The 18,482-nt window shown below is 39.8% G+C and overlaps 2 protein-coding genes across 11 annotated transcripts in view; both read right to left on the bottom strand.

Moving 5' to 3' along the window:
- Positions 1-932, bottom strand: part of MARCH8 (membrane associated ring-CH-type finger 8) — a 129,286-nt gene extending 128,354 nt beyond the window's left edge. For 3 of the 7 annotated variants that reach the window (XM_013983459.2, XM_013983467.2, XM_013983465.2), the window contains exon 1: positions 283-413. The gene's annotated coding sequence lies outside the window, so the exon portion shown is untranslated. Of the gene's footprint in view, positions 1-282 lie in introns of all 7 variants that reach the window. The other 4 variants (XM_005671227.3, XM_013983460.2, XM_021073812.1 and 1 more) reach the window with 4 other exon arrangements.
- Positions 15,209-18,482, bottom strand: part of ZFAND4 (zinc finger AN1-type containing 4) — a 67,738-nt gene continuing 64,464 nt past the window's right edge. Inside the window, exons 7-8 of one of the 4 annotated variants that reach the window (XM_013983440.2) lie at positions 17,927-18,044; positions 15,209-16,945 (exon numbers count right to left, since the gene is read on the bottom strand). In XM_013983440.2, the coding sequence (XP_013838894.1) occupies positions 16,810-16,945; positions 17,927-18,044 (254 nt within the window). In that variant the 3' untranslated portion in view covers positions 15,209-16,809. Of the gene's footprint in view, positions 16,946-17,922; positions 18,045-18,482 lie in introns of all 4 variants that reach the window. The other 3 variants (XM_021071865.1, XM_013983439.2, NM_001302672.1) reach the window with 3 other exon arrangements.

The following is an 18,482-nucleotide window of genomic DNA, read 5'->3' as shown; positions in this document are numbered from 1 at the left end:
AAGTACGAGCGGAGAAGGGGTGAGGAAGACAGGCAGATACAGGTTTTGGTTTTATCTTTTTGACAGATTTGGGCTTCTAATTAAGGTTTTGGCAAGAAGGTTCCGTTGTATTGTTTAAAGCCTTGGGGGCGGGTGGGGGGAGGGACAATAACATAAACCATTATGACTTTCTCTAAGTTTTCCATTAACAACTTCACCCCAATGAACAAGAATCCCAATCGTGTCAGCGGAAACACTGAAAGACAGACAGAAACTGAGCAATTAAAAAGTCAAAATATCTACCTATGCTTTCGCTCTGGCAGCTTCCCATGTATGCAAGTCTCTCTCAAGATCACACACGTCAGAAGGGGAAGGTCCTCACAAATCACCTAGTCCAGACTTTCATTTTTCAAATGTGGAAACTCAGGCCGAGGGGAGGGCTGACTAGCCCAAGATCTCACAGCCCCTCCGGTGCAGGACTTCAACTGGGATTCCACGCTGGCAGCTCCCGGCCCTCAGCGCCCGAGGGCTCCTGCGGCTCCGGCTCGGCCTGGCCCAAGGGCAACCTTAGAGAGCCGGGGCGGAAGAACCCACGGCCCGGGGTCGCTATCGCTTTTCTGCCGCGGAAGGCAGTGCGGAGCCCGGGTCTGGGCAGCTGCCCTGATGGGCCCACCTGTCGCAGAAGGCACAGCCGGCAGCCACACCCCCTGCCGTGGCCGGGGGCTCGGCCGGCCTCCTTAGCGGCGGGCAGCGATTGCAGCGCGCCGCACCGGGAAAGCAGAACTGGAGGCCGCAGGAGTTACCTCAGGTGGGCTTTGAGCTCGCTGCGGGGTCGCCCCCGCCCGCCTGAAGCATGCGGGAGATGCGGACGCAGCAAGGCTGCAGCTGGGCCACCGCGACGCCTGTTTACACCCCTCCGCGGGAGGACGCCGACTGGCCCGTCACGTGATGCATACGTCACGAGCTCGGCCCGGGGAGGGCGGAGGCGTTGCTCGGCGACGATGGCGCTCCAGGGGCGGCGCTGATAGCAGCGGCTGGCTCCCTCTGTGCTCCGGCTTCGCAGTCTACGGTGCGAAGGTGACAACCTTGTCGCCCTGACCAACCTGAAGGAGGAGGAACGACTCCCGCCACCCTGGCCTCGTCCTTTAGTGACCCCTGAGCCGGACTGCCTGTTATTATTCGTGTTTTGGAAGGGGGAGGGAATTCGGTCTGGCTTATCTTGTTGAACTTGGAGAAAAAAATGGAAAATACTTCCTTTTTCAAAGCTTGCAGAGGAAGGGAGAGCCTTAAGAACACATTTGTTTGCGTCTGCTAAGATAGAGTGAAGGTCCACAGCCTACCTCTCCCAGCCCCCATCAAAGAAAGCGTGTGAGGAAAGCTTATGAAACTTACAATTTTTACTTTAAACTATATTTTAATTTTCATGATTAGCCTTTGTATGTGTAAATACAAACATATCTAAATAAATATTTGATTTGGCATTCAGCTTTTGTCCACATCAAACATTCCTGATTATGGCTCTCACTTTGTTTGTAGCAACTATTTCTACCAAGTCCAGTTTTCCTAGATCGAACTTTACCGACAATTTCTCCCATAATATTCATCATGAACTGCGTAAAAGATGAGTAGTTTGTATTATTTTTTACTAAATTCGTGAATGAATTGTGAGCAAATACCTTCAAATATTCCAGAATTGTTCTGTTGTCCAGGTGTGATCTATTTCATAAGCATGTTCCTCCATACAATTGTGATCACTTTGCATACTTACCTATTTGTAAACAAATTGACAAGGTCAAAACAGTGGACTCAAAATATCCTCCAGGAGAGTTCCCTGGTGGTCTAGTGATTGGGATGTTGCACTTTTACCCTTGCAGCCAGAGATCCCACATCAAGCTGCTGCAGGTAACAGCCAAGAAAAAAAATCCTCAAGGTCAATAGGACAAGGTCAAACATCATTTTCATTTCTTGAACACACCTAGAATGCAGCCCTGCAAAGAGTACAAAATATAGTGCTGAATCTTGTGCATATTCATCTTTTCTATGGAAAATAGGTTATAAGGCCTGTTTGACCTTTTCTTACTGCCTCTGGGAACAGATAGTTCATGAAGGCAGGAACGGTATCTTCCATTGGTACACTTTTATGCCTAGGAAGCATGTCTGGGAAGCAAAATAGATGGTTGATCTATGGACGTGGAATACTGCCATTCTATAGGAAGTGGCCAAGAACCTTTTGTAAATCCAGAGGGATCATAAGTTAGGCTGTACTCAGAAGCAATGCTAGGATGAGCCCTGTCTCACTCATTATTGTATAGACAATTTACTTAACACTTCTGAGCCTCTTTCTCCACCATCTATAATATCTACTGAACAGTTTTGAAGAGGAAATGAAATAATGCTTGCATAACACTTTGAAGTGCCCAACACAGTACAATAAGCAACTGGATAGAATACACTGGAATTCCAAGGGAACATACAAAGATATAAATTGGTCAGTGGATTAAAGCCACAGGATTGAATGAGATCACACAGAATATAACTTTCATTCATACTTTCTGACATCAACCCAGGATACAAAATATGTTTTCCATACTGACCAAATAAGTATATGTATATAATTAAAAGTTTCAAGAAGCAAATTTTCCCTTTCTCTTCTACCTTATTCTGTTCCATTTTTAAAAACTTCTGCAGTGGTTAACGAATCCGACTAGGAACCATGAGGTTGCGGGTTCGGTCCCTGCCCTTGCTCAGTGGGTTAACGATCCGGCGTTGCCGTGAGCTGTGGTGTAGGTTGCAGACGCGGCTCGGATCCCGCGTTGCTGTGGCTCTGGCGTAGGCCGGTGGCTACAGCTCCGATTGGACCCCTAGCCTGGGAACCTCCATATGCCGCAGGAGCGGCCCAAAGAAATAGCAAAAAAAAAAAAAAAAAAACTTCTGCTCCTAGTTCATTTTTTTTTTTTTTTTTGACTGTATAATGGTGTAGCCTACAGTTTGAATGTCACTGACCTGGGAGATGAATTGCATAATTGCTGGTGGGATAAAAAAGGAGAGAGATCCAGAGGCTGGTCATGTGGCACTTGAGAGATTAGAAGCTCAGTAGAGGAAACTTAGGAGCAGCCAGAAGTAAGAGGAGAAACAAAACACAGGAGTCCTAAAGGCTAAGTGAAGAAAATGTTTCAGGGAGAAGGAAAGGCCTAAGTTCGTCATAGGTACTGAGAAGTTGAATAAAATGAGAATTGACGTTTGGATTTGGCAATTTGGAGATCATCGAGAGCTTGAGAACATGACCACGTGGTGGGGTAACAAGCCTGATTTTAGAGATAATAAATGGGGACAGCAAGTCGGTGTATTTCTTTTTTGCCATGAAGAGGAACAGGGGCATAGGACAACAGCAGGCAAGAGATGTGGGCATTAAGGTTTCTGTTTAAATATGTATAGGATAATAGAAATGGTTCAGTGATGAGGAAAGATCGATTTCAAAGAGAGTGACAACTGTAGAGAGAAAATCCTCATTCCCTGGAGGGATCATCTGTGGGTAAGTGAACATTGGGCGTGAGCTGGCAAGTACAAAAGCTTGGTAGACTTTCTGCTTGATGCATGTGGAATTTCTTTTCCAATTGTTCATAGTTTAATAAAATAAGCAGAGAGTGAGGAGAAGGAGAGATGATGCTGGTGGTTTGGGAACGGGGGTGAAGATCATATAGCAGAGTGCTACATCCCCACCCCAGCCTGGTGCTTCCCCGCATGGAAGCTTGCTATCCCTTTCTGTTTCCTGGCTTACATCCTACATTTTTTTTTCTTTGTCTTTTCTGTCTTTTTAGGGCTGCACCCTCAGCATATGGAGGTTCCCAGGCTAGGAGTCTAATTGGAGCTGTTGCTGCCAGCCTACGCCACAGCCACAGCAACACCGGATCCCCAACCCACTGAGCGAGGCCAGGTATCGAACCCAAAACCCCATGGTTCCTAGTCAGATTCGTTTCCACTGTGCCATGACAGGAACTCTGACTCTTTTTTTTCTATATAATCACCAGAGTAAGTTTTCAAAACTTAAGTTCAATTGTGTAAGCCCCCATTATTTTCCCAATTCGGAATAAAATCCAAAGTTCTTGCCTGATAGGTCCTCCATGATGTAATCGTTTATTTCCTATCATCTTCTTCACTTGCTTTGCTCCAGCCACCAGGCTTCCCTGCTATTTCTTCACATCAGGCAGAGAACACTTTCCTCCGTTTCCTCACTTCCTTTGTGACTTTACTTAAATGTAACTTTCTCAGAGTGGCTGTCTTTGACCACCCTTTCTAAAATAACACTCGTATCTGTCACCCTACTCTGCTTGGCTTTTGTTCTTAGCACTTATTACCATCAGTGGCAGAAACATTTACAGCTCGTGTAATATCCATTCCGCACCCCCATAACAGTTGCAATTAGGTAGAACCATATGCCTAGCCCTGACAAATAGGCTGTGAGAAGGGTGCATCTATACTTGTAGGCAAAAGCATATAGAAGCCACCATGCAACCCTCCAGCTCGATCTTCCTCTGCTGCAGCAATTGTGAAAACCACATATTGCATTGGCAAAGCCACACAACGGAAACAGCCTGAATCACTGAGTCACCTCATCAGGCAGCTGCCCAGGGAAGTTGCCTGGCTCGCTGAATTTCACAAGGGTGAAGAATAAACTTTGTTGTGTTAAACCACTGAGCTTTAGGGGTACATATGTCACTCAAGACATAACATAGCATCTGTTATGGTCTGAATTAGGTCTCTTTAAAATTTCTATGTTTAGTCCTAAGTCCCAGTACCTCAGACCATTACTGTATTGAATGGTAACAGGGCCCTTGAAAAAGGTAATTAAGGTAAAATAAGGTCATCCAGGTGAGCTCTAATCCTTTATGGCTTGTGTCCTCATAGAAGAGATTAAGACATAAAGGGAAAACCACATGAAGACACAGGGAGAAGACGGCTGCCTGGATAGGCCTCAAAGGAAACCAACTTGCAAAGCACCTTGATCTTAGACTTTAGCTTCAGGAACTGTGAGAAAATAAATTTGTTGTTTAAGCCACTCAGTCTATGGTGCTTTCTTATGGCAGCCCCAGTAAACAAATATATCCCAACACCAATACTCCATCTGGCATATTTATATTTATTTTATATATATATTTTAGGGCTGCATCTGTGGCATATGGATGTTCCCAAGCTAGGAGGTCAAATTGGAGCTTCAGCTGCTGGCCTGCACCACAGCCACAGCAATGTGGGATCCGAGCTGCATCTGTGACCTGCACCACAGGTTACAGCAACGCCAGATCCTTACCCCACTGAGCGAGGCCAGGGATCGAACCCTTGTCTTCATGGATACTAGTCAGGTTCATTACTGCTAAGCCACAGGAACTCCTGGAATATTTATTTTTATTGTTTCCCTCCTCCAGAATGTAAACACACAATGAAAGCAGAGATGTTTATGTGTTTAGTAACACTACATCCACGGCATTTACCATAGCGCCTAACACCTAACAGATGCTTGACTAATATTTATCGAATGGCTGAATACTGTATGTAAATGAAATTTTTTTCAAAGAAAATCTTTCTGGGGCTCTACTCATTTTGCTAACTTTCCCTAATAGTTTTTAGATTCTTCTGAATTAAACTTCTTTTTTCTAATTTTACTGATTTACTTTTCTTCCTTAAGGTAATGATATAAATTTGGCTGAAATAGTGCAGGATAAGTGCAGTTTTGTTCAATTTTCAGTATTCACTTCCTTTTTCTGACTTCTATTTTCTCTTTTCCTTTGGTTCTCTGAGTTCTTTTCCCAAGTTTTAGATTAGTGACAGTTTATGTTTTTGTCTTTCTTGGTAACAGAGACATGTCTACCTTATTTCCAGAATAAAGAATATATCACTATTTTCTGGTAAAATATAGCTTTGATTGTTTTATGCAAATTTTAATAAGTACTATTTACAATTTATAAAGCAATATATTCTATGAATTTTAAATGTGTGAAGAATTTTTTAGTCTTCAATGAATGACAGCATTTTACAACACAGTAAATGCTGTGTTTAAAAGTGGTGTTTAAAATGTCTACTTTTTATATTTTACATGGATTTTCTTGCCTCCAAAGTGAACTTTTTAAAAAGGAAAAAAATACTTAAGAACTTATATTTAATACTTAAAAACATATATTTCCTACTATTTGTCCCATTTTACTATCTACAAAAATGTTAAATTCATCTTGCTTTTTACTGTTGACTAGACCTATTATGTCTACAACAAATATATTAAGGCATTTACTAGCTAGTCTATTCTACTTCTTTTGCACTGTTTTTAATAAACTATTTTTAGAATAGTTTGACTTACATAAAATTTGCAAAAAGAGGTCCCAGTTATCCCACACCCAATTTCTTCTCTTAATACTTTATACTAGTATGGTATAGACTGTGCTTTATTCAGATTTCTTTAGTTTTTACCTAACACCCCTTTTCTATTCCAAGATCCCACCCAAGACATCACATTATATTTAGTTATCACATCTCCTTAGGCTTCTCTTGGCTGTGACAGTTTCTCAGACTTTGTTATTGATGACCTTGACAGTATTGTGGAGGGTAAGTCAGGTGTTTTGCAGCATGTCCCTCAACTGGTAATTGTCCCATGAAAACTTCTCACAATAAAACAGGTGTTGTGGGTTTCTGACAGGAAGACTGCCGAAGTAAAGTGCCATTCTCACTACATCTTATCAAGGGCACATTCTATCAACATTGTTGTTGATACTGACTTTGACCACCTGGCTAAGGTGGTGTTCATCAGGTTTCTCTATTGTAAAGTCGCTCTTTCCCCCCCTTTCCGTGTTAGACTCTTGGAAAGAAGTCATTAAGCACAGTCCATAATTAAGGCACAGGGAGTTATGCCCTCCTCCTTGAGGAAGGACTATCTACATAATTCTTCTGCATAGGAGATAAGTCTCTTCTCCATCATTTTTTTTTTTTTTTTGGTCTTTTTGCCTTTTTTAGGGCTGCTCCCACCGCATATGGAGGTTCCCAGGTTAGGGGTCTAATTGGAGCTACAGCCACTGGCCTACGCCAGAGCCACAGCAACGTGGGATCCGAGCCGCGTCTGCGACCTACACCACAGCTCACGGCAACGCCGGGTCCTTAACCCACTGAGCAAGGCCAGGGATCAAACCCGCAACCTCATGGTTCCTAGTCGGATTCGTTAACCACTGCGCCACGACAGGAACTCCCTCTTCTCCATCATTTTAACATTAATTTATATAAGTGTAGACTCATGGATATTGGTGTTGTACTCTGAGTTATAACCCAATGTCACTATATTTCATTATGCAAATTGTTCCAGGTTTGGCCACTGGGAGCTCTTGCAGATGGCTGCTGTGTCCCTTTGACATACTCCATCACTATTGTAGGTTTTTGGTGTGGGTTCCTTTTTTTTTCTTTTCCCCAGCACTTCCTATTTTCTGGCACTACAAGAAATTTCGTATATTTCAATCCTAGAATCAGCTATTTCTCCAAGGAAGTGTGGTATTGTCCTTCATAGTATGAGAAACCAAGATCTGAATGTTAGGTGTGCTCATTGCTAATAGGATGTTATTGCTTCTAGGCTCTTCAGCTAACACAGCAATGAAATAGATCCCTACAATTATTAGTAAGCAATAAAAAGAAATGAGCTAAAAGTTAAAAAGTGGCCATAATGGAAAAGCTAAACCTTGATCTCCCAGTTACCCTTTTGATAGGGTTCTGGTCAATTGAATGAAGGCCAAAGTCTCTAAGAAGGGCACCCCTTCCTGAAAAAAGAGGTAAAGCCCTACTAGGAAAAAAATCTTTATGAGAATATATATGTATACGTCTTTTTTCCTTCTCATAGGCCTCTCATTTTCCACTTTCCTAGATATTTATCATTTATTACTCTTTGAGAGGTTTTGACTTAAAGAGTACTGGACTAGATCAGGTGCTTCTGTTGAATATGTGCATAGCTCCACATACTTTTCCTTTATAATATTTATCAACTTATAATTAAATAATGGCATGGTTAGTTGTTTAAAGTCTGTCTGCATTATAATGTAAACTCCATCTGTCAAGTTCACCTAGATTCCAAACAACTAATTATAACTCCTTCACACGGAAGGCACTCAATAAATATTTGAATGAATGAGTTTCCAAAAGAGGATTACCTGATAAAGTACAATCATCAAGTACACATAAGTTAATACTTCCACCTTTATCCTTGGCCTCTACCTACCCTAATCAGTCACATTCTGACTTCATAGCCATGTACAAAATCACCAAATATTTGAAAAAAAATCAATAACACAAAAGAAAGAATTAACACTGGCAAACAATCCAAGCAAATGAACACTGGCAAACAATCCAAGAAGAAATTCAACTAAAAACAAAAGCTTCAGTTTCGAGAAATAAAGTTGACTAGGTTATTTGAGCTACTCCTCACACTGAAATTCTACACAAAATTTTTTAAAAATACATATTCTTAAAGAATCAAAGGGGAGTTCCCATTGTGGCTCAGTGGGTTAAGAACCTGACTAGTATCCATGAGGATGCAGGTTCAATCCCTGGCCTTGCTCAGTGGGTTAAGGATCCAGCACTGCTGCAAGCTGTGGCATAAGTCATAGATTCAGCATCAGTTCCAGTGTTGCTGTGGCTGTGGCACAGGCAGGAGCTGCAGCTGTGATTCAACCCTTAGCCTGGGAACTTCAATATGCCACAGTGCGACCCTAAATAAAAAGAAGAAGAAAAAAGAATCAACTGGCAAGCTTCTCAAGAATCACTGGGCTAAAATCTAACTGAAAGCATGCATCCAAAGAGATAAGCAAAGCACTGAAATCCTGGCTACACTAAGTGCATATGGGAAACCAGGCCTTCCAGGGCCAGAGACACAGAAGTCAAAGCTGAGTAACATTCAGGGGAGACCCTCTTCTGTACAAGGCTGGGACCTACTCCATGCCCCCACTCTTAAAGCTGCAAAGAAAGGTATCCTGAAGCTAGTGGAAAGGGAAGCTGAGTGGGGCAGGAACATGTGAGAAGTAAACAAACGTCAATCAAAATGGAATGACTAAAGGAGAGACAGTAAGTACTGATAAGAATGTCAAACAGAGGAGTACTCTCAATTATGAGTAGAGATACGTTGGAAAAATCTACTCTGAAAAATTCATTAGTATCATCTAATAGGTTGAACAAACACAATAATCATCCATGATCCAGCAATTCTACTCTTAGGTAGAATTAATAGACTCAAAAGAAATGTATATACCTGTGCTCCAAGAGACATGCACACAAATGTTCATAGCAGCATTGTATGTAGTACTGAAAGCTGGAAACAACCCAAATTCCATCAACAGTAGATGGAAGAATACATTGTGGCACAGTTATATAAAGAATACAATATCATGATAAAAATTACATGCGACACAAAGAAGTCTCACAAAAAGACACTGGATGAGGGAGTTCCCTCCTGGTGCAGTGGTTAATGAATCTGACTAGGAACCATGAAGTTGCAGGTTCAATCCCTGGCCCTGCTCAGTGGGTTATGGATCCAGAGTTGCCATGAGCTGTGGTGTAGGTCACAGATGCGGCTCGGATCCCACGTTGCTGTGGCTCTGGCGTAGGCTGGCGGCTGTAGCTCCAATTAGACCCCTAGCCTGGGAACCTCCATATGCCATGGGAGCAGCCCTAGAAAAGGCAAAAAGACAAAAAAAAAAAAAAAAAAAAAAGACACTGAATGAAAAAAGCCAGATAAATGCAAGCTACACAATGCCATTAAGTAAAGGTTTTTCTTTTTGTAAAGCAAAACTGCAAGTATACAGATTAGGTGGTAAAACAATTTTAAAATGCAAAAAAAAAAAAAAAAAAATGGCTACCACAGCAAGGAAGGATGGTGGTTACCTTTAGAGAAGAGGGGGTTGTGATTGGGAAAGGGTAGGAGGCAGGAATGGGTTCCAGGGTGCTGGTAATATTTCTTAACCTGGGCAGTAGTTACACAGAGATTTGCTTTGTGATGTCACCAAGTTGTACATATTTTGTGTATATTTACTTTTCTGTATGTTTTAAAATTTTTAAATGGTTAAAAATGAAATAATCACAAATGAAGGATCTGTCTAGGGGACCAAACATCTAACAGAATTTCCATAATAAGAGAATAATGCAATGGAGAGGAGAGAGCAATGCTTTTTAGGGGGAAAAAAATCCCAAGCTATAGAAAATGTCGAGAGACTTCAGAACAAATAGACACACCAAATGTCAAGTAAAATGGATGAAAATGAAATTTCAAACATCCAAAAACTTAGACAGAACCTTTAAAGTCTCTAGAAGCAACCAACCAAACAAACAAACAAAAAAAAAGCCACCTTACTATCAAAGACATAAGTACCAGACTGGCATCAGAGTTCCATCAGCAACACTGCATATACAAGTCAGTGGCTTAATGCCTTCAACTTTTGAGGGCAAAAACTTCTAGACCCAACCAAACCACCAATCAATTGTGAGGGCACATAAAGGACAACTTCATACATACCAAGAAGGACTCAAAGTTTCTATCTCCTAGGCCTGCTATGGAATTTTGCTCAAGGCTCTTGAACCAGAGATGAAAAAGAAACATTGTTGTGGAAGTTTGTGAAGTTTGAATGGGGTCTTTAACACTGGAAGGTAACATTACAACAATCAATACTGATTTCCTTTTTCATAAGAGTTGGAAGTGGTATAGGAGAGTGTCCTTATTCAGAGGAAATACACACTGGAATATTTACCACAGGCTGGGCACCATGTCTACATGTTACTCTCAAATGGTTCATAAAAAGACTAATGATAATGGTTACAGACACTCAGAGTATAAATATGATGAAATATATATAGCTAAGTCATCCGAAAGGTCTACCAGTATTCTTTTTTTTTGCACTTATAACTTTTCTGTAAATTTGAAAATATTTCAAAATAAAAGATAATTAAAGCAGACTAAATTAGAACAGAAGGTAAAGGATTATGTGAAGAATGTCTTTCTCCAAAGAAGATATACAGATGGCCAGCAAACACATGAGAAAATGCTCAACATCGCCGATCATAAGACAAATGCAAATCAAAACTACCATGAGATACCACCTCACACCAGTCAGAATGCCATCATTCATAAGTCCACAAATAACAAGTGCTGGAGGGGCTGTGGAGAAAAGGGATCCCTCCTGCACTGTTGGTGGGAATGTAAACTGGTACAGCCACTATGGAGAACAGTTTGGAGATACCTTAGAAATCTATACATAGAACTTCCATATGACCCCGCAATCCCACTCTTGGGCATCTATCCGGACAACACTCTACTTAAAAGAGACGCATGCACCCTCATGTTCATTGCAGCACTATTCACAATAGCCAGGACATGGAAACAACCCAAATGTCCATCGACAGATGATTGGATTCAGAAGATGTGGTATATATACACAATGGAATACTACTCAGTCATAAAAAAGAATGACATCATGCCATTTGCAGCAACATGGATGGAACTAGAGACCCTCATACTGAGTGAAATCAGCCAGAAGGACAAAGACAAATACCATATGATATCACTTATAACTGGAATCTAATATCCAGCACAAATGAACATCTCCTCAGAAAAGAAAATCATGGACTTGGAGAAAAGACTTGTGGCTGCCTGATGGGAAGGGGGGGAGTGGGAGGGATCGGGAGCTTGGGCTTATCAGACACAACTTAGAATAGATTTACAAGAAGATCCTGCTGAATAGCATTGAGAACTTTGTCTAGATACTCATGTTGCAACAGAACAAAGGGTGGGGAAAAAAATGTAATTGTAATGCATACATGTAAGGATAACTTGATCCCCTTGCTGTACAGTGGGAAAAAAAAAAGAATAATTCCCAATGAACTAATGATTAAGAATCTGATCATTCCCTCTCTCTCTTTTTTTTTTTTTTTTTTTCTTTTTTGCCTTTTCTAGGGCTGCTTCCTGCGTAATATGGAGTTCCCAGGCTAGGGGTCTAATTGGAGCTGTAGCTTCTGGTCTGCGCCAGAGCCACAGCAACGAGGGATCTGAGCCACATCTGTGACCTACACCACAGCTCACGGCAACACCAGATCCTTAACCCACTGAGCAGGGCCAGGGATTGAACCCGCAACCTCATGGTTCCTAGTCAGATTCGTTAACCACTGCGCCACGATAGGAACTCCAGAATCTGATCATTCTTAATCTGATGATAAGAACAAGTACATTTACATGAAGAAAAAAGAAAAGCAATTGGAAACAAAAACAAAAAACCCTATGAGCTACATAAAAAAAGGGATAAAAATAAAACAGCATAATTTTGAGCAAAAGAAAGGAATTAAGGGAAAATGCATTTTATCTATATTTAGTGACACTGAATTGTGGAAAAGAAGATATCCTATCATACTATTTGGATCTTCAACAAATAATATTTCTATAATTGTAATATTTTAACCTACTGCCTTCAATTTTAAAATCAACTTAACAACAAGAGAAAAGGCCATAAGATCACTTAAAGCTGATAGATTAAAGAGAATTAGTACATTCTTAAAGTTTTTTCATTCATTCAACAAAACATTTAATGAGGGTTTACATGTAATGCTTGGGAACAAGGATGGATAGATGGACAGGAGGGCAACTCCTGTTCACAGACTTGTCATCTTGTGCAATTCAAAGGATCACACGAATGTCAAGATAATAATGTGCTAGATTTCATGAAGCCAAATTATAAGAGGAAGGGTACTGACTCAGACAGGGATACATCAGGGAAGGTTTCCTTCAGGAATTAATGAGAGTTGCCATCTGAAAAAAAAAAAAAAAAAAAAAAAAAAAGAGTGGTTGTTAACAAGGAAAAAAAAAAGGCCCAGAAAACTAAAAGAAAATTAGTGTGGGCAAATCCCAGAAAGCATGGAAAAGGAGTACAATATGAGGCTGGAGAACAAGATGGGGGCCAGACCACAGAGGCCATGCCGGGAAGAAGGGTTAAGGATTTGGATCTTTACTCCAAGGACACAAGATGTCACTAATACATTCTGAGCATTGATACGATCAATTTTTTGTTCCACAAGCTCATTACAGTTGAAGTGTAGAAAATGGATTATGAAGGGGATAGAGATAATACAGGAGCCATTAGGAAGCTACTGCAATAGCTCAGGTGAAAGCTGACTAGGGTAACTGCAGAGGAGTGAGAAAACTTGACATAACTACTATAACTAAAAATAACTGACCATTATGAACCAAATGTTACCCGTCTCCTCCAAAATCATATGCTGAGGCCCTAACCCCCAATGTGTGGCCATATTTGGAGTGCGAAAATAATTCAGATTAAATGAGGTCATAAGAGTGAGGCCCTGATCCCATGGTATCAGTGTCCTCATAGGAGGAGACCTCAGAGTTCCGTGTGTGCACACTGAGGAATGGCCATTTCTTACACAGGGAGAAAGTAGCTCTCTGAAAGCCAGGAAGAGAGATCTCACCAGGACATTGATCTGGGACTTCTAGCCTCCAGAACTGTGAGAAAACTAATTCCTGTTGTTGAAGAATACCACCCAGTCTGTGGTATCTTGTGTTATGGCAGCATGAGCAGATTAATGCACTAAAAAAATGAGAAGTAAAGACTTGAGGTAGGAGTTCCCGTCATGGCTCAGTGGTTAACAAACCCAACTAGTATCCATAAGAATTCGGGTTCAATCCCTGGCCTCACACAGTGGGTTAAGGATCTGTCACTGCTGTGAGCTGTGGTGTAGGTGGCAGACAAGGCTCAGATCTGGCGTTGCTGTGGCTGTAGCATAGGCTGGCAGCCGTAGCTCTGATTCGACCCCTAGCCTGGGAGCCTCCATATGCTGTGGGTGTGGCCCTAAAGATGCAAAAGACAAAGAAAAAAAAAGACTTGAGGTAATGTGTTATGCTAAATTCCTTACATGTAGTAACAGAGTATCAAAAAATAACATCTATTTATATTGGCTAGTCTTATGATGGTATGTACCAGAAAAACTAAAGTAGAAGTTTTTAAAAGAGATTGGAGGTAGGTATATGGTGAAATTTTTACTTTCATTTTTCATCCTTACATAGCTTTTTAAAAACCATGTAATTTAGTTTCATCGGTCACTTTAAAAGTTTAACAAATTTAACATAATTTTCAAAGCAAAACAAGAACATAACTTTTTTCCTAAATTGCAGTCATTTGAATCTACTTTTATGATCTGTTATATATGTACCCTGGCTTGTCAATTTTCTATCAACTTTTTCAACCTGTATCAATTTATTTTCAACTTAAATTACATTTTTTCTGATACACATTAAAACATATAGTTACTTTAAAACATCCATCCATATACCACTTAAAATTATCTTATGTTCCAGGAGTGGTATAGGAGTCATAATTTGTAAAACATTGCTAGATACAAGACTGAATTACCTATCATGATGGCATAAAGCTGTATTAAACATATCAGAAAATTAAATCCTTTCTTTTTTATAATTAAATACCTCCACAATGATAAAATGTTAAAACATCTTAGTATTTTAAAATTCTCATGCTATGGGAGTTCCCTGTTGGCCTAATGGTTAAGATCTGGCATCATCACTGCTGTGGCATGGGTTCAATCCCTGGCCTGGGAACTTCAGCATGCCATGAAAGCAGTCCAAAAAAAAAAAAAATCATTAAAAAAAAAAATTCCCTGGAGTTCCTGTTGTGGCACAACAGAAACAAATCCAACTAGGAACCATGAGGTTGCGGGTTTGATCCCTGGCCTTCCTCAGTGGGTTAAGGATCCAGTGTTGCCATGAGCTGTGGTGTAGGTCACAGACGCCGCTCAGATCTGGTGTTGCTGTGGCTCTGGCTTAGGCCGGCAGCAATAGCTCGGATTAGACCCCTAGCCTGCGAACCTCCATATGCCACAGGTGCAGCCCTAAAAGGACAAAAGACAAAAATAAAATAAGATCCCCTTATTTTAGTGAATTATTATTCACTGTAAATTATTAGTGAATTATTAAAATTCACTAAACTTGGAGTTCCCATGGTGGTACAGCGGAAATGAATCCAACTAGGAACCATGAGGTTGTGGGTTTGATCCCTGGCCTTGCTCTGTAGGTTAAGGATCCGGCATTGCCCTGAGCTGTGGTGTGGGTCGTAGACTCGGCTTGGATCTGGCGTTGCTGTGGCTGTGGCGAAGACCAGCAAGTGCAACTCCAATTAGACCCCTAGCCTGGGAACTTCCATATGCCAATATGCTGGGGGGGGTGGCTAAAAAGAAAAAGTATAGTGTACTATGCATATATCAAATATGTCCTAGATATCCATATTTACTTATAGAATAAATATATATTGGTGCATTTTTTCAGCAGCTAATCCATATAATAGCCAATCCATGTAACAGATTTTAAATGCCTAACACACAAGTTGTCTTGCTAAAGGGAGAAAAAACTGAACTACCCAACATAGATGAAAATATTTTTCATTAGCCTATATAGCCTCCCTTAAAAAGTATGCCAGCACCCCCTATTACTACTCCACTAATTTTTTGTCTTTCCCTCTTGTAAATGTATTCCCTTCTTGTTCTGAAGGAGAATGCCTTCGGAGAGATGAAAGCATTTTTCCCACTCAACATTTACTCTTACAGGAAGTAGAGGAAGGATAACAGGACTCTCCAGTTCATTCAGTCATGCATGGAGAAAGAGGCCCTGTGAAGCACCTAAATTGGCCTTCTGATACCCATGCAGATCCCACTTCGGTTGGGCTAGAGTTACAGAGTCTACTGGGGATGCCTGCCAGCTATTTTCCAGGGTTCAGCATCAACTAACCTGCCATAAAGCAAGTGGCCTCCCCTAAGCTGGAATGGTATATTAGCTACATCTGGGAAGCAGGGTCCTTCAACCCTAAAAAGAATACTTTTCTATTTTTTCCAAGTATAATACATTACTGATTTATTTAATTAAGTGGCTTTTTTAAGTATTTAGAAAGAAAAATTACTGTAAATAATCAAATAATATCATAATGGAACAGAATATTTATTTGAATTTCTTCTGGTAATAGCACTCAACATACAAGAAAAACAAACAAAGCTGTGAGATTTTTGTTTTAAATATAACCATGTTTCAAATATAACCATGTTTCAAATATAACCATTTTTCAAGGACTGAAAAGCTGTGTTCTGTATTTAATGGCAACAAGTAGGATATCTTCTATTGTAAAACTACCATTCAAAAAGTAGTATTTAAAAATATATACTACGATTAACATGATGTGTTTTATAGAATGGATATATATCTGAATGCCAATCTGAATATGGAAGAAACATATGTCAAAACTACACTGGAAAACCAAATGTTCTTTTTTATAAAAAGCTTGACATAAAAAGAAACTTGCCAATAAACGCAATAAACTTTCACATATGGGATTTTTTTTTTAATCCCCACCCACCCCACCCCCACAAAAAATTGTAGATTTGAGTAGAGCCATTACATGACAGCTCATTTCTGTATAATGTAAAAGCTGGTTACATGGTCAATGTTAACTTCCTAAAGTGCATCTTTTGAAGATTTGTCCAGTAAAATTGCAATATCAAATATAAAATACTTAACACAAGACATGCAATAACAAAGTTAAATCATTATAAAGATTTTTAAACTACTTTTAAAATTTGTGATTCACCAAAGAATAAAGATGTCAATTACAGCAGCCTTTTCATTTTCCAATGGTATGCATTATATGCTTTCATTATTTGGCAAATCTTTGGAGTCGAACAAAAATAATGCAGTCTAAACGATTTTTCTTCTGTCATTGTAATACGATTCCTCATGCAGAACAGTCATGCGCAGAGCAAGAGTTAGATTTTTGGAAGTTTTGGTGCATTAACCACAGGATTTGCCTCCTGTAAGTATCTCCTCCCTGCACTCTTATAATCATATGTGCAGCTGTGAGTTTCTGCATAGCGATGAGATGCACAGAAGTTGTTTCCACATCTAAAGCACAGAAAAAGTCTATGTGAATAGTCACATTTCTAAAAAAGCCTCATTTCTTTGGGAGACCAAAACTTGACTTTGGGTAGCCCAACAGGAGCCCTTTTGTTCTCTTTAGCAATTTCAGGGCTGATATTTCCCTTCTACTTATAAACAAGCACAAGCAACACCCTCCAAAAAAAAAAAAAAAAAAAAAAAAAAGAACAATTATCCATGAATATGAACGTTAATAATAAAGAATCCCTTTTGGAATGAAACAGGGTATAGATCTTTATGAAGCAGTAGAATTACAAAAGCTAATAAATATGTCTCTCACGCCTCTTACATCTAGTAAACCTTGGAGAACTCTGAATTTTTGAGAAATTCAGTTTCATAAGAAAATCCTAAGGCCATGAAAGGATTGTGAAGTATTTCTAGCAACAAGATAAGTTGTTTCCATCTGAACAGAGTACACTCCAAAAAGAAGCAGCTTTGTTTTAATGCCTGGCCTTAACCTAAGGGCAGACACTGACCTTAAAACATATTAATCAGTGCTAATGAATAAAATAATTATGGGTAGAAAAATTCATTATCTGTATAAACATATTATTCATCCGTTTTAAAATAAAGATACCATATAATTGTAATTTATACAACATTAAATTTAGTCCTTTTTATTCAATTTAAAGTAGAATCTTGGAGGAGGGGTTCTTCTAAGCTACATTTAAAGAAAACCAAGTATATCTATTGTAAGACAAAGAAAGTACACTCTTCATTGGTTTATATCTCCCACTTTAAAGAGCAGGGGAGGATCTCTTGGGTCTGGAAACTCAGAGCTGTCTACTTGTTCTTTACTTCAGCCAATTAGGAGCTCATCTAAGGGCTGCTATTTGAATATCATCTTAAGGATGGTATGAATAGGCAATTTAAAGAATATTTTAGACTGTATCCCCATGCTGGGTCACCACAAAGAAAGCATCCCAGCTTTTCGGCTAGCCAACCTGCCTGCATTCGTAGCTAGTAGCCAGTCCAGTTTTCTTTCCACAAAGAAAACAATGCTTTGCTGTTTTCTTCTTTGTTTGAATAGGGGCTTTCACAGGTGGGAGGTGATGAGTACATTCTCCTGTTTAGAGAAAGGACACCTTGATTAACACAGACATGAAATTTTAAATGGGAAACACTATTAAGCAAAATGTAAAACACATTCCTGTCACCGCAGATCTTTATATATAAAAAACTAATTTGGGCTTTATAGCTAAAACTATTTACGGAGTTTGCAAGTGAAGATGCACTGGAACTGTCATTTTCTTTAAGACGTTGTAGGTTTCTACTGACTGAGACATATTTTTAGGACTTAGGTTTTTGTACACACCACTTTTCTGATTATTTCTAAGGTCAATCAGTACATATAAAGTATACCAAACTTTGACAGAGAATCAAGAAAAATGTCTGGTTCAAAATGAAATTGATGAGGCTTCTGAGAAACAACATAATATATATTACAATCACCCTGTTCTTTTATACCAAGAAGGAGAACCAGAATATCATGATTACACAACAG

Source organism: Sus scrofa, chromosome 14, assembly GCF_000003025.6.
Source record: "Sus scrofa isolate TJ Tabasco breed Duroc chromosome 14, Sscrofa11.1, whole genome shotgun sequence".
NCBI classification, from domain to species: domain Eukaryota; kingdom Metazoa; phylum Chordata; class Mammalia; order Artiodactyla; family Suidae; genus Sus; species Sus scrofa.
Note: the sequence above shows the minus strand (reverse complement) of the source record. Positions and strands in the feature narration are given on the sequence as shown.